The 12779-nt window shown below is 49.6% G+C and overlaps 6 protein-coding genes across 6 annotated transcripts; 4 read left to right on the top strand and 2 right to left on the bottom strand.

Moving 5' to 3' along the window:
- Positions 1-134: 134 nt before the first annotated feature.
- Positions 135-2208, top strand: VE01_03052 (uncharacterized protein). The gene is made up of 3 exons (XM_018272550.2): positions 135-343; positions 486-786; positions 842-2208. Exons 1-3 carry the CDS (start codon positions 328-330, stop codon positions 1398-1400), a joined length of 876 nt encoding a protein of 291 aa, XP_018132072.2. The 5' UTR covers positions 135-327; the 3' UTR covers positions 1401-2208.
- VE01_03051 (uncharacterized protein) lies at positions 1490-2238 on the bottom strand. Its single transcript, XM_059463499.1, has 3 exons — positions 2013-2238; positions 1866-1959; positions 1490-1809 (listed from the first exon to the last, which is right to left on the bottom strand). Exons 1-3 carry the CDS (start codon positions 2082-2084, stop codon positions 1580-1582), a joined length of 396 nt encoding a protein of 131 aa, XP_059319848.1. The 5' UTR covers positions 2085-2238; the 3' UTR covers positions 1490-1579.
- Positions 2239-2538: 300 nt separating this feature from the next.
- VE01_03050 (uncharacterized protein) lies at positions 2539-4103 on the top strand. The gene is made up of 3 exons (XM_018272548.2): positions 2539-2705; positions 2834-3210; positions 3261-4103. The coding sequence occupies exons 2-3, from the start codon at positions 2995-2997 to the stop codon at positions 3864-3866; spliced, it is 822 nt and encodes a 273-aa protein (XP_018132074.1). The 5' UTR covers positions 2539-2705; positions 2834-2994; the 3' UTR covers positions 3867-4103.
- VE01_03049 (uncharacterized protein) lies at positions 3986-5478 on the bottom strand. The gene is made up of 2 exons (XM_018272547.2): positions 5039-5478; positions 3986-4982 (listed from the first exon to the last, which is right to left on the bottom strand). Exons 1-2 carry the CDS (start codon positions 5156-5158, stop codon positions 4146-4148), a joined length of 957 nt encoding a protein of 318 aa, XP_018132180.1. The 5' UTR covers positions 5159-5478; the 3' UTR covers positions 3986-4145.
- Positions 5404-7574, top strand: VE01_03048 (uncharacterized protein; the record flags this gene model as incomplete). The annotated part of the gene is made up of 1 exon (XM_018272546.2): positions 5404-7574. Exon 1 carries the CDS (start codon positions 5643-5645, stop codon positions 7572-7574), a length of 1932 nt encoding a protein of 643 aa, XP_018132179.2. The 5' UTR covers positions 5404-5642.
- Positions 7575-7844: 270 nt separating this feature from the next.
- Positions 7845-11765, top strand: VE01_03046 (uncharacterized protein; the record flags this gene model as incomplete). The annotated part of the gene is made up of 6 exons (XM_018272544.2): positions 7845-8465; positions 8521-9192; positions 9250-9276; positions 9338-10416; positions 11059-11226; positions 11277-11765. The coding sequence occupies exons 2-6, from the start codon at positions 8532-8534 to the stop codon at positions 11763-11765; spliced, it is 2424 nt and encodes an 807-aa protein (XP_018132080.2). The 5' UTR covers positions 7845-8465; positions 8521-8531.
- Between the last annotated feature and the right edge of the window lie 1014 nt (positions 11766-12779).

The following is a 12779-nucleotide window of genomic DNA, read 5'->3' as shown; positions in this document are numbered from 1 at the left end:
TAGTAGTACGCCACCTTGGGGTTTGGCTCTCCAGCCATACTCACGCTTATCGCACCTTCTTATCGGCTGTCACGGGCGAACGCGTTGGCTGTCACTTCTGTGCCTGCCAAATGGTACCGCCGTGCCTCGGCTCCCCCCCATACTTTCTCGTGGAGCCGTCCGGCTGGACCCAATGCATGACCTTTAATCTCCAAACATCACTATAATAGCGGCTTGTCCTTTCTGGCAACGATATAACTAGCGCTCTGCTCTGGATTTATATCTCAGACGCGCTTTCTACACTTGCTATCAGGGCGACATTGGCTTCAATGACATAACGCTGACAGGATGGCTGACTCAGTTGGTGAGTTTGCAACCCCTTGATACCTTGCCTCAGAGCACCTCATACGGACCTCCGGATGTCGCGTGTACTCTGTCTTATGCCTACCACTTGACCTCCGGACCTCAATTCGAAGAACGTAGACTGACAATGTTCCCTACTTTAGATCGTGTGTTTGTGCACGCCCTCAACACCGTCAAGAAAATCCCACGTACCGGTTCTGCTCGGCCGCCACCGGCCGACCGCCTACGCCTCTATGGATTATACAAACAAGCTATGGAGGGGGATGTGGATGGCGTGATGGATAGGCCGGGTGGTGGGGGATATACGAAAGATGAGGACACAATAAGGGAGCAGGAGAAGTGGGATGCTTGGGATGCACAAAAGGGTGTTAGCCGGACGGAGGCTAAGAGAAGGTATATCGAAGCATTGATCGAGACTATGCACCGTTATGCGAGTACGACTTCGTGAGTTTCCCATACTGCACCTCTCGATACTGGTTACTAACGCAAGTATGTACAGGGACTCGAGGGAGCTAGTTGCCGAACTAGAGTTCGTCTGGGACCAAATTAAACATAACAGCGCGAGCTCGTCAAATTCGTCACCACCCCGCGGAGGGTCGGGACGTAGATTTACGGCGCCCATGTCAGGCAGCGAGGGCCCGATGAAAGTGCTAAGCCCTATGTCCCAGGACGATGAGGCGGACAGGGAACACGTACGGCGACTTGTTGAGGGGGAGGATGGGTCGGACGAGGACATCCAGGATGCAGACAAGGCGAAGGGGACGCCCTGGAGGACGAAGGTTGAGTCGACGTTAGTGAAGATGACTGCCGAGGTAGCAGCGCTGCGGGAGCAGATTGCTTCGGGGAGGGAGTGGAGGGACAAGAGGCGACGCACGATTGGCGCCTGGCTGGGCTGGCTGCTATTTGCTGCATTAAAGCAGGTGGCCTTCGATGCGTTCTTCCTGATGCTGGTACTCATTTGGATGCGGAAGAAGAAGGATCGCCGACTCGAGGATCTGGTGCGGGAGTTTCTCAGACAGGGGAGAGCTTACATACGGCAATTCTTACCGCCTCGCTGAACCCAGTCCGATTACATCAGCTGCTGATAATAACATTCACGGCTACGGCAGTTGTCATCACAGTTGTCACGGCAGTTCTAACCCCCGAATCGCCACAAACTCTCCATTGTATATCACTATATACCAAATCCAACACCAAGAAATTTAAACACGTCGCACTCTCAACCACATTTTCAAGCTTATGACTTCACGAGATTGGGAATCCACGCGGTCTTGCGCTCGGGGAACAGCTCACCCGTCGCCTGCCTTTCCCCCACCCAAGTCAGATCATCTATGATGCCCGTCTTCACGATCTTCCCTCCCGGAAAGAAGTCACCGCTACGCCACAGCGTCGTGCCGCAATCGCCGCAGAAGTGCGACGTGATGACGCCCCCAGAGTCGCCTTTCTTAGTGAACTCCTTAGGAGTACCTAGAGACGTCAGTGTGGGAAAAGAGAGGAGCAGGGAAGGGGGCGAGGCTAGGTACCGGAGACGAGAGTGAAGTCCTTGTCAAGTACTAATGCGTTGTGGCTAAACACCGAACCCGAGGTCTTGTGGCAATCGAGGCAGTGGCAGAGGACCTAGTATGCTGTTAGATACTACGTTCATGTTCACGGCGATTTGTAGGACATGCGTTCTTCACAGGCTCGCCGGTGACGGTGACCTTGATGTTGCCGCAACAGCAGCTTCCTGTTTGAGTAGACATGGTAGATGGTTCGTTTAGTAGAGTGTATGTATGCTGTATTATAAGGGTAGATCCTATAGAGAAAGCTTATATAGACGATGGGGTTTTCTGCTCGTATATATAGCAATAGAAAAATAAATTACATGAGTATTAATATGAAGCTCTCGGACCCCTCTTTTACCCAACAAACGCGGGGAAAGCAAGCCGAAGCTTTCTGCATATATTGCTTCGCGCTTCACGTCATTTCTGACAAAGCGCAGGTCTTGCTGCCAGTAGCGTGAGGCTCTATACGAACCTCGGCGATCTAGATGCATGATATCACGATTTCTCTTCTACGGGATTTGCTGATCTAATACTAAGGGCTAAGTCGGCAGTTCCCTCCCTACCTACCAGATACTAGATTCCACGTGACTACAAACACCAACCCATGAATGCACGTGGTTCCCCTTTCTCTCAGCCTAATCTGTTGGAACAACCTCCTTGGATGAACAGGAACAAATTATTCATTAATAAGGGCTTGGATTTTGTTTGATGTGATAGGTAGTAAGTGAGCAGATGGCCACAAAACTACATGTCTAAATTCATTCCAAGTAGTTTTAACTACACAGGCAACCTGTTCATTGGTATTAGTGTTGAGTAAAGGTGAGCCTAGAATTCACCTACACAAAGGAAAGGCTTGCATCAAGAGCGTGTAACGTAACACCCTCATAAGCGTTTTCCTCTCGGATTATAAATCCAGCATTATGGCAGACTCTCACCTCTATATCTAGACCTATTAAGCCGCACCTACAAGGATCAATTAGGAAGGCGCGCCTTCTAGCCGCCAGAACACTCAACAAAGCTTTTAGTCTAGACCTACACCTCAACCTCAACCTGATCAGTAATCAAAATTCGAGTTCACCTCCACGCCAACATCACCACTAGGGCAATAATGGACCCGATGGAGATCGACACGACGGCGCCCGCAGCCCCAGCGTCTCCTGCCCTGGAAAGAAGCCATACATTCCCAGCTAGACCACCTCCACCTTCAAACAGGCCACCTCTTGCCAAACGCGTCTCGTTTGATGTGCCTCAGCGATTCGACGAGCCAAAGCGACACCGTATCTCACCTCCGCCACCGGTACAGCTAACAGACACAACCACGTCGGTATGGACTCCTAACGCTCACTCCTCAAATGCCTGACTAACAACCTACAGCCTGCCACACCAGCCACACCTACTCCCCCGACCATCAGCCTCCTCCCCTCCATCTTCCTCCCTTTCCACGGAGTTCCCACAATCCCCTCCTCTGCGCCCCTAACCCGCGAAGCTACCCTCGTTCAGACGATTGAGAACCTCACCGCACAGAAGAAAGCTGCAAAGCGGGTACAGATTCACCTTGCTCTCCAGGAACGTGATCGCATCATTGCCGCTGAGCGTGGTAAGGTGCGCGCTGCCGCGGAAGGGGGAGTGAGCGAAGCGTCGCAGGATGTTACGGCAGAGGAGATGGATGCAATTATCTCGCGCCTGGCGGCAAGGCCAGACCCAAAGAAAACGAGTAGGGAGTTCGAGTTCAGAGGTGGAGACTGGATCCGCGACCCCGCGGAGAGGGAGAAGTGGAAGCGGCCGAAGGGAGAGGAGTTGGGGCGTGGAGCGGCGGAGAAGGTGTTGGCGTTGACGGCTGAGGCAGCAGCGAAAATGAAGGCGTATGAGCTGCAGAGTAATTTGGTGGTGGAGGGGAAGAAGAGGGCGCTGGAGAATGAGAGGAAGAGGATGGGGGCGTTGGTGGGGACAAGAGTGGAGGGAAGCGGCGCGACGAGGTGAGATTGAGATTGAGGTGAAAGAAATGGGTTCTTGGTGCATGAGCTGGCGTTTGGAGTTTACTAGGAGTTCTTGCACGTCATGAGCTGTGGCACACGGAGTTTACTATAGGAATCGGAATACCCATGGAAACTAGCCTTCATTCTGCCTTCAGGAAAGTGGCTATATACAGCCTCCACAATGATAATTCTAAACACAATGCAAATTTCAAGACAAGACATTAGAAGAATTAAATAGTTGGCGCTTTGGCGCGCGAGTAACCTGAGAACTATCTTTGCAACTCTACGACCTATCGTCAGCCGCAAATTTGTTCTTCCAATACCCTCTATAATGCTTCTCCTTTCCAATCTCCTTAATATTGTCCACTTCTCTCGGCGTCAGCTTCCACCTCCCAATGTTCGCCAAGTATCCCTTCAACCGATCCTCTTTCGAACTAGTCGTCAGCACCACCATCCCCTGGTCCACTACCCACCTCAACGCTACCTCCGCCTCAGTAACCCCATATTTCGCTGCCAAGTTCGAATAATAGCGGTCCATTGGCCCTGGTCGCGCGTGTAGCAGCGTCGCCAGCGGCGAATACGCAACTGTCGCGATTCCGTGCTCCTGGTTAAACTCTACCAGGCCCTTGTGCTGTAGGTATGGGTGGTACTCAATCTGGTTGACGGCTGGCACGACCTTGGCGGTCTTGAGGATCGTCTCGAGGTGCGACTGCAAGAAGTTGCTAACGCCAATGCTACGTGCGCGGCCGCTGGCCTTGACGGCTTCAAACTCGGCCCACTTGGCCTGCAGTTCAGCGTCCGTGGAGGCAAAGAAGGGAGCGTGAATGAGGTAAAGGTCCACGTAGTCGAGGCCGAGTTTCTCGAGGGAGGCGGTGATGCTAGCCTCAGTGTCTGTGGGTTCGGTGCCGGGTATTTTGGTGGTGACGAAGAAGGTTGAGCGGGGGAGGCCGGATTGCTTGATTGCTTCACCGAGCTCGCGCTCGTTACCGTAATATTCGGCGCCATCGAGGTGGTGGTAGCCGGCGTGGATGGCCATGAGGATCGTAGCTACAAGAGATTCGTCTATGTCGTTGCCGGTGTTCCCTACACGGGCCTGGGCGGTGCCGGTACCATAGCCAAGCTGGGATACGGTTAGCTTGAAGTTTGCGAGAATGGGAATCAGAAGTGAAAACAAACCATGGGGATCTTGTGGCCATCGTTGAGTGCGAGGATTGGGACTCCTTGGACCTCTTTTGGGGAATCGGCACTAGTGTTCCCTTCATGAGAGGGGTTGTAGGAAGCTGTAGTGGAATTCATGTTGACAAATTGTTAAGATAGAATTATTGTTGTAGCTTTATCGCAGCTTCGGCTTTAATACCGAGGAATTGCACACAGAATGCGTTAAAAATGGGAAGTGTAGACATATATTTGAGGGGCAATGGCGGGGTATGACGAGCTCTGTTGCACTACTGTCGGTAGACAGGTGGAGCCTACCGGAACTGGTTTGCCGTAGACTTCAGGGTCCAATTTACATTAATTAGCGGTAGATATGAATGAACTATGAAGAAATTTACTTTGCCCCTCTAGAATGAGCCTGGAATCCAGCATTGTGTAAAATTATACTTGAAGAAATCGAGATCTATATTTGAGCTGTTTCCTTATCGGTTATCGCCACAAATCCCACGTTTGAGGCTTGTTATCCGGCTACGGCATAACGTCACTCCCGCCGCCCTCAGCACTTTATTTCATCTCCATACATTATTCAGCGCTTTCTTACATATATATTACTGGTATATATGGCATGCTATTCCGACAATTGATACGACCTGTGAACACCTGCGCACGTTTCGCGCAGATGTCGTCCCATATCACCAGCAGCGCCTCCTCCCGTGGCCCCTCCCGAGGCGTAGCCCTGAAGGATCTCCGGAAGTCATGGAACTTTACGGCCAATCTGCCTGCCGACTCTGCGTTTCCAAGCCCAGCGATATCACATAAGACACCGAGAGATGATCTAGGCCCTCGGATGGTCAAAGGTGCCCTGTTTACTTGGGTGCGCCCTGAGGAGGCGGTGGACCCTGAACTACTCGGAGTTAGCACCGCGGCACTAAGAGACCTGGGGATAAAGCCAGAGGAAGCAGAGACAGAAGAGTTCCGCCAGCTCGTTGCTGGTAATAGGCTACTTGGGTGGAACGAAGACAAGCAAGAAGGGGGATACCCCTGGGCACAATGCTACGGAGGTTGGCAATTCGGGTCCTGGGCCGGTCAACTCGGCGACGGCCGCGCCATCTCCCTATTCGAGACGACAAACCCTGATACGAAGACTAGATACGAGTTACAACTGAAGGGAGCTGGGATGACGCCATACTCGCGCTTCGCAGATGGCAAGGCAGTCCTGCGCTCATCGATCCGCGAATTCGTCGTCTCCGAAGCACTCAATGCCCTTCGCATTCCAACCACCCGTGCCCTGTCCCTCACTCTCCTCCCACACTCGAAGGTCCGCCGCGAAAGGACGGAACCGGGAGCAATCGTAACACGGTTTGCACAATCGTGGCTACGCATCGGTACATTTGATCTCCTCCGCGCCCGTGGTGACAGGGACCTCATCCGCAAGCTCGCCGACTACACCGCCGAGCATGTCTTCAGCGGGTGGAGCTCCCTTCCCGCTCGCCTCCCAGACGACCAGCAAGATACTGCTGAGCCCCCATCTACCCCCATTGAAAAAGACACAATCGACGGTCCGTCTGGGTTGGAGGAAAACCGATACGCCAGACTCTACCGCGAAATAACCCGCCGCAACGCCAAGACCGTTGCAGCGTGGCAAGCTTACGCCTTCACCAACGGCGTCCTCAACACTGACAACACATCCCTCATGGGCCTCTCCCTCGACTTTGGGCCCTTTGCCTTCCTCGACACCTTCGACCCTAACTACACCCCAAACCACGACGACGGCATGCTACGCTACTCCTACCGCAACCAGCCCACTATCATCTGGTGGAACCTCGTGCGCCTGGGCGAAACCCTCGGCGAGCTAATCGGCGCTGGCGCTGGCGTCGACGCTGCTGAATTCGTCGAAAAAGGTGTCAGGCAGGAAGACGCCGACGAGCTCGTCTCGCGCGCCGAGGGGCTCATCACACGTACGGGTGAGGAGTACAAGGCGGTATTCCTGGAAGAGTACAAGCGCCTCATGACTGCGCGCCTGGGACTCAAGGTTCACAAGCCAGATGACTTCGAAACCCTGTTTAGCGAGCTACTAGATACGATGGAGGCGCTGAAGCTGGATTTTAACCAGTTCTTCCGCCGGCTGAGTGGGGTGTACATTAAAGAGATTGAGACCGAGGAGGGTAGGAAGGAGAAGGCGGGGTTGTTCTTCCATAAGGAGGGGGTGGTTGGGGATGAGGCTGTGGCGAGGGAGCGTGTTGGCGTGTGGTTGGATAAGTGGCGTGCGAGAGTTGTAGAGGACTGGGCCGCACAGGAAGTTACAGCGGAGGCGGAGGAGGAGAGGCAAGCGGCTATGAGGGCTGTGAACCCGAATTTCATCCCGCGATCGTGGATCCTGGACGAGGTTATTCGGCGCGTGGAGAAGGAAGGGGAGAGGGAGGTACTGGGGCGCGTGATGAAGATGGCGCTGAACCCCTTTGAGGAGACGTGGGGTGGAGACCGGGAGGAGGAGGAGAGGTGGGTGGGAGATGTGCCAAGGGAGGGGAGGGGGATGCAGTGTAGCTGTAGTTCTTAGGCTGGGGTGTATACTAGGGCACGATATCATGGCTGTTAATCAATGCATACAAGAATATACAACTGCCAGTGAAGAGATAAGTCAAGTGTGCTGTTTATCTGTAATAAGAGAAGATATTTGTCCTGTCGTTGGCTCTGATACAAACGTGATTGAGGCTATTGCGCAAACTGCCATTCGAGGACGACGGTCAGTTGGCGCCCGCTCTCGCCTCTTGGATCTTCGTTTCCATCACTCGCATCCTACTGCCTCATCTATTATATGCCCTGACTACTGCAACTCATCTCGACTGCCGAGCCTCCCACTAATACTGGTTTACTTAGACTACATATGGGAGCAATTATCATATACGGCCACAGTCAAAGAAAGCCGAAATAGTTGGGTTGCCCTTGGCAAGGTGTCCGCAGTTACAGCTCAACAACAGCCTGGATGGTGACTTCGTACACTCGTCTTGAGCAGGTACTCATAGTTTCGTGGCAGGAGTGCTGTCCAATTTTGCGACGGCTCATTCCTAGGAGTCTCGCTATCGACCTCTCCTAATTGGCGAAGATGAGATCCGGTTACTTATATGGAAACATCATTAGGTTTGGTGGATGGAACAACCAGCGCCCCCCTTCAGATACTGAACACCCGATTGGCATGTTGAACACTTCCGCGGAGTTTAGTACAATGTATGTTTACGTTAACAAGGCTAGCCAGTCAAGTCCTGCTCAGTTGCGCCACTTATAGACGTCCAGTCGGTGAAGATGCAAGCCGACATGGTGGTCGTCACAAACGAGGCTAGGCGGGCGTGCCGTGAGGAGAAGAGAATCCACATACAATAACGACTTCGACCCTTCTGTAAGTTGAGGTTAGATATCAACTGCTTAGAGAAATAGTGTCGAAAAACGCTAGGTGGGAAAATCCGTTGTTGTCACAGTTGTTAAAAGTACTGACAGTTGTATTTCAGCTGTTCTCGTCATGTCTATCGTTGGTGAGGTTGGGGTCATCATTAGCCTCATCACAGGAACAATCGAAATCGTCAAATCCACGAAATCTCTCCACTCAGCCTACAAAGACGCCAAAGGCCTACCCAAAGAGTTTCGTAGCATTGCTGCGAAATTTCCACTGGTGCTTACGATCCTTCGAAATGCAGAGAAGAAAGGACAGGCAACGAAGCTCGATGACGAGCAAACGAATGAAGCCGAGAACAATATCAGGGCCTGCCACGAGAAGGTCGAAGCGCTAAACAAAATATTCAAAGCGGTTCTACCCGATGCAGATGCCAACCGGTTGGAACGGTATAAAAAGGCCGTCGCTGCAGTAGGCAAGGGGAAGCGAGTAGAGGAATTAATGGGAGAGATTATGGAGCACATTAAGCTGGTGACGTGCGACAAATTAATGGGAACGGCGACTGGGGATGAAATTAAGAAACTTGAAGAGGCGATTCAAGAAATGCTCGACATGCCTCCTTCGATCCCTGAAGATAGTGGATCTATCATTCAGCACAGCTCGGGAAGTGGAAATAACATAGCGAGGAGGGTCACGAATAATAATATTGGAGAAGGCACTTACACGAACAGTAATACAGGAAAGGGCCCGCAGCTAAATAATAATGGGGCAGGGGCATTCAATTATCATAGTAAGGACGCACCTTAATGAGAACGATGTTTTGGTTTAACAAATGTATGCTATATAGACTTTTCCGGTTTTCAGAACTCTATTAGTATGTCTTGTCTTAATCAATCGCATTTTATATCCAGTTCAATATTGATTTTACTCTATAGCTCTTCTACAATCCTTGTATTTTCCCGAGATGGAGCACCACAAAAAGGACATATCAGAAGCTGTGGAAGACACATGCGAGTGGCTATGTGACGAACCTGACTACAAATCCTGGCTTGCGCAAAGCCAAAGTCTGCTATGGATTATTGGGATCCCTGGGTCAGGAAAATCGACGCTTATGAAATACATATACGAGCAAGACACTTTGCAGACAGAAACTAAGGTCGACAAGCAAGGACCACCCCAGCGAGCCCAGAAAAAGATCATTCTGGTTTCTTTCTTCTGCTACAGTGCTGGTGCCCCTCTTCAGAAAACCCGCATTGGGTTGTTTCGCTCTCTGCTGCACCAGATCCTACGACAGATTCCAACATGGCCGTCTGATTTAACTTCGGAGTTCGACAAAAGATGCGAGTTACAAGGCGAACCTGGAATAAAATGGGAGTGGCATGAACGTGACCTGAAAGAAATGCTAGAGGATTTTATGTTACACATCGCAAAGAGATATCCAGAGGAATACATACTTCGTGTTTACATAGATGCACTTGATGAGTTCGGCGGCAACGTACCTAACGGCGGTGAGGTACCTATGGAGTTAGCAGAGTACTTCGAAAGCTTGACATCACAAGACAGATTTGGAATTAGCTTGAATGTCTGTATCTCCCGCCGAGATTACCCTTTCTTAGCGAACGGTGGTCTCAAAATATCGATTGGGAACAAAAATCGACAAGACATATGGACTTATGTGCAGAACAAAATCGCTAGAATCAATGGAAAGCACTATGAGGCTCGAGAACTTATAAAGTGGACTGTGGAAATGGCCTCTGGCATTTTTCAATGGGCTGTTATTGTCGTTAAGAAGGCTAAAGATTTAATCAAAGGCTTTGCACCATTAAAACACATTCTTGAATTTCTGGGAGATCTCCCTGAAGGACTCGACGACCTTTATGATAAGAGTTTTCAGATAATGGATATAATCTATCGATCACAATCGCTGCGACTTCTACGCTGGATTTGTTTTTCCCGGCGACCTCTACATGTGAACGAGCTATACGATGCAATGGCATTTGACCCATCTGGTCTAGTATGGCAGAAGTCAGTGGAGTGCAGAAGAAATCATCACAAAATGGTAAATATGATAAAAAGGCTTTCGTGCAACTTGGTAGTAATCAACAAGCACGACGAAGAACACACTGTGCATCTAAGACACCAATCAGTGTACGACTACCTAGTCTCAAGGGGGCTGCGGTACCTCGACGACGGCGCTCCAACTTCTGGGCCTTCAGCCCTTGATTTCGTTGGCCGTGTACATCTACAGCTACTAAAGTCTTGCATACATTATTTGTTTTCAAAGGAAATACTTGCAAGATACTATACTGTACGGGCACTACAAGACACTACGACAAACCATAGACCGGTTTCAAACACCATTGCCTTTGATGATGACCATCCCTTCTTTTGCTACGCAACTTTTCACTGGACATACCATGCAAAAATAGTAGAAAATATAAATCCCAATCAAGGAGAGCTACTACAACTCTACGGGCAGCTCCTAAACACTTCCTTCAAGGAGGTTCAATATAGAGAGACACACATGACTCTCTTGCACATAGCATCACAGAACGGACTTCTTAAGCTTGTCCAGTTGATTCTAAAGCCCCAAAATGATCCTAATAGCAACGAGAGACAGTCTACCGCAGACAGAACAATTAAAAACCTGTTCCAGAGAACTTCGAACGAAATTGACGTTAATATGCAAGATTTTGACGATTGGACGCTGCTTATGTTAGCCATCGGAGGGCAACACGAGGCTGTAGTGGAGCTGTCACTTCGACGCAGTGATATTCAAGTCAACAGGAGAGACGCCATCGGATTTCCTACGCTTATATATGCTGTAGAACTTAGATCTGAGAGGGAATTGGAGATGCTCCAATTCCCTCTCAGATCCAGATCCAGCATAGCAAGGTTAACGTCAACGCCAAAATCAAAGCAAAACCGAGAAAGGCTGAAGGCGACACAGAAAAAAATTGGGGCCTAACAGCGCTCATGTGTGCTGCAAGGCTTGGACGTGAGGGAGCAGTGGCACTACTCCTTAAGCATAGTAAGATTGAAGTTAACGCAAAAGACACGTTCAATAGAACGGCGCTCTCATATGCGGCAAAATCTCAGCATGGGCCAGCGGCGATGCTACTTCAGCATAGTAAGATCAAAGCTAACGCAATGGATGTCATGGCTAATACAGCGTTCTTCATTGCTGCAAAATGGGGAAATGAGCAGGTGGTAAGAGTACTGCTTGAAACTAGCAAGGCCGACATTGACATTGGCGCACGAAATTGTACTAATCAGTCTCCGCTCACTATCGCCATCGAGAAAAAGTACTGGAATATAGCGGAGTTACTTCTCAAGACTGCAGATCATGAACCACGCCTTTGAATTCCACAGATCTGCTATATTATCCTACAGACAGACATATCTGCTTTTTGCTGGCTTTACAAAATATGGAATAGTGCAGTATTTCACTTATAAACCATATGAACGTGCAGTATCTCACTTATAAACCATATGAACAACCCTCCCATCCCGGATATTTACCCCATCATTAACCCTCCTCTGATCCGTGGTCCCATTCCGTTTCTGGCAGCACCTGGGCACAGTAAGCACTTTTTGCTCAATATACTCGACAGGATCTATATCAAACGGGTTATACTTGTTTGCATAAGCGCCGCCATCATCTTCAATCTCAACGATATTGATTTGGAGTACTTCTAAATCTGTGTCATCGGCTTGAACAAGATGGTCGAATGTAACCCCGTAGTAATCAATCATACTACAGTACAAGGGGGTGTCAGCGTATGTTTCCGACAAAGAAAGTGCGTAAGAAAATCACTCACGATATCGGTCGAGCTTCTATAAACCAGCCTTTGTATTCATCCCGCACCACCATGTCACCAGCAATATCAGGCCGTACATCCCGCTGGTATATCATTCGGAACGCCAGCTTCGCCAGCTCGGGCCCCCCAGCCAATGGAAAATCAGGGAGGTGGTTGGGGATGTGCCATTAGGCTTATGCTAGACTTTAAATATTAAGTAAAAGTCTAATGTACTCTTCCCTTCTAGTTAGTAGTTAAAAATATTATTAATAACTATGAAGCCTAGCTTATCTATTAGTCTTAGTAGGTCTAGTATTAGTAGATTATATACTATCTAGATAGCATTAACTCTAAGTTCCTTTAACGTCTCTAACTAATATATACTTATATAGAGATTCTAGGTAGTACCTAGAGCTCTAAGATCATAATGTTAATTAACACCTTAAATATATTCTAGCCTAACTACTAACTATTCTAGTTAGCTAACTACCTAGCTAAACTACTAACCTACTAAGGAGTAGGGAAGATAGAATAGTAGAGTAGAATATTAAAGCTTTATATTATACACCTACACCTA

The sequence above is a fragment of the Pseudogymnoascus verrucosus genome, assembly GCF_001662655.1.
Source record: "Pseudogymnoascus verrucosus strain UAMH 10579 unplaced genomic scaffold scaffold_12, whole genome shotgun sequence".
Taxonomy (NCBI): Eukaryota; Fungi; Ascomycota; class Leotiomycetes; order Thelebolales; family Thelebolaceae; genus Pseudogymnoascus; species Pseudogymnoascus verrucosus.
The sequence above is the reverse complement of the archived record's forward strand: the minus strand, read 5'-3'. Positions and strand labels throughout refer to the sequence as shown.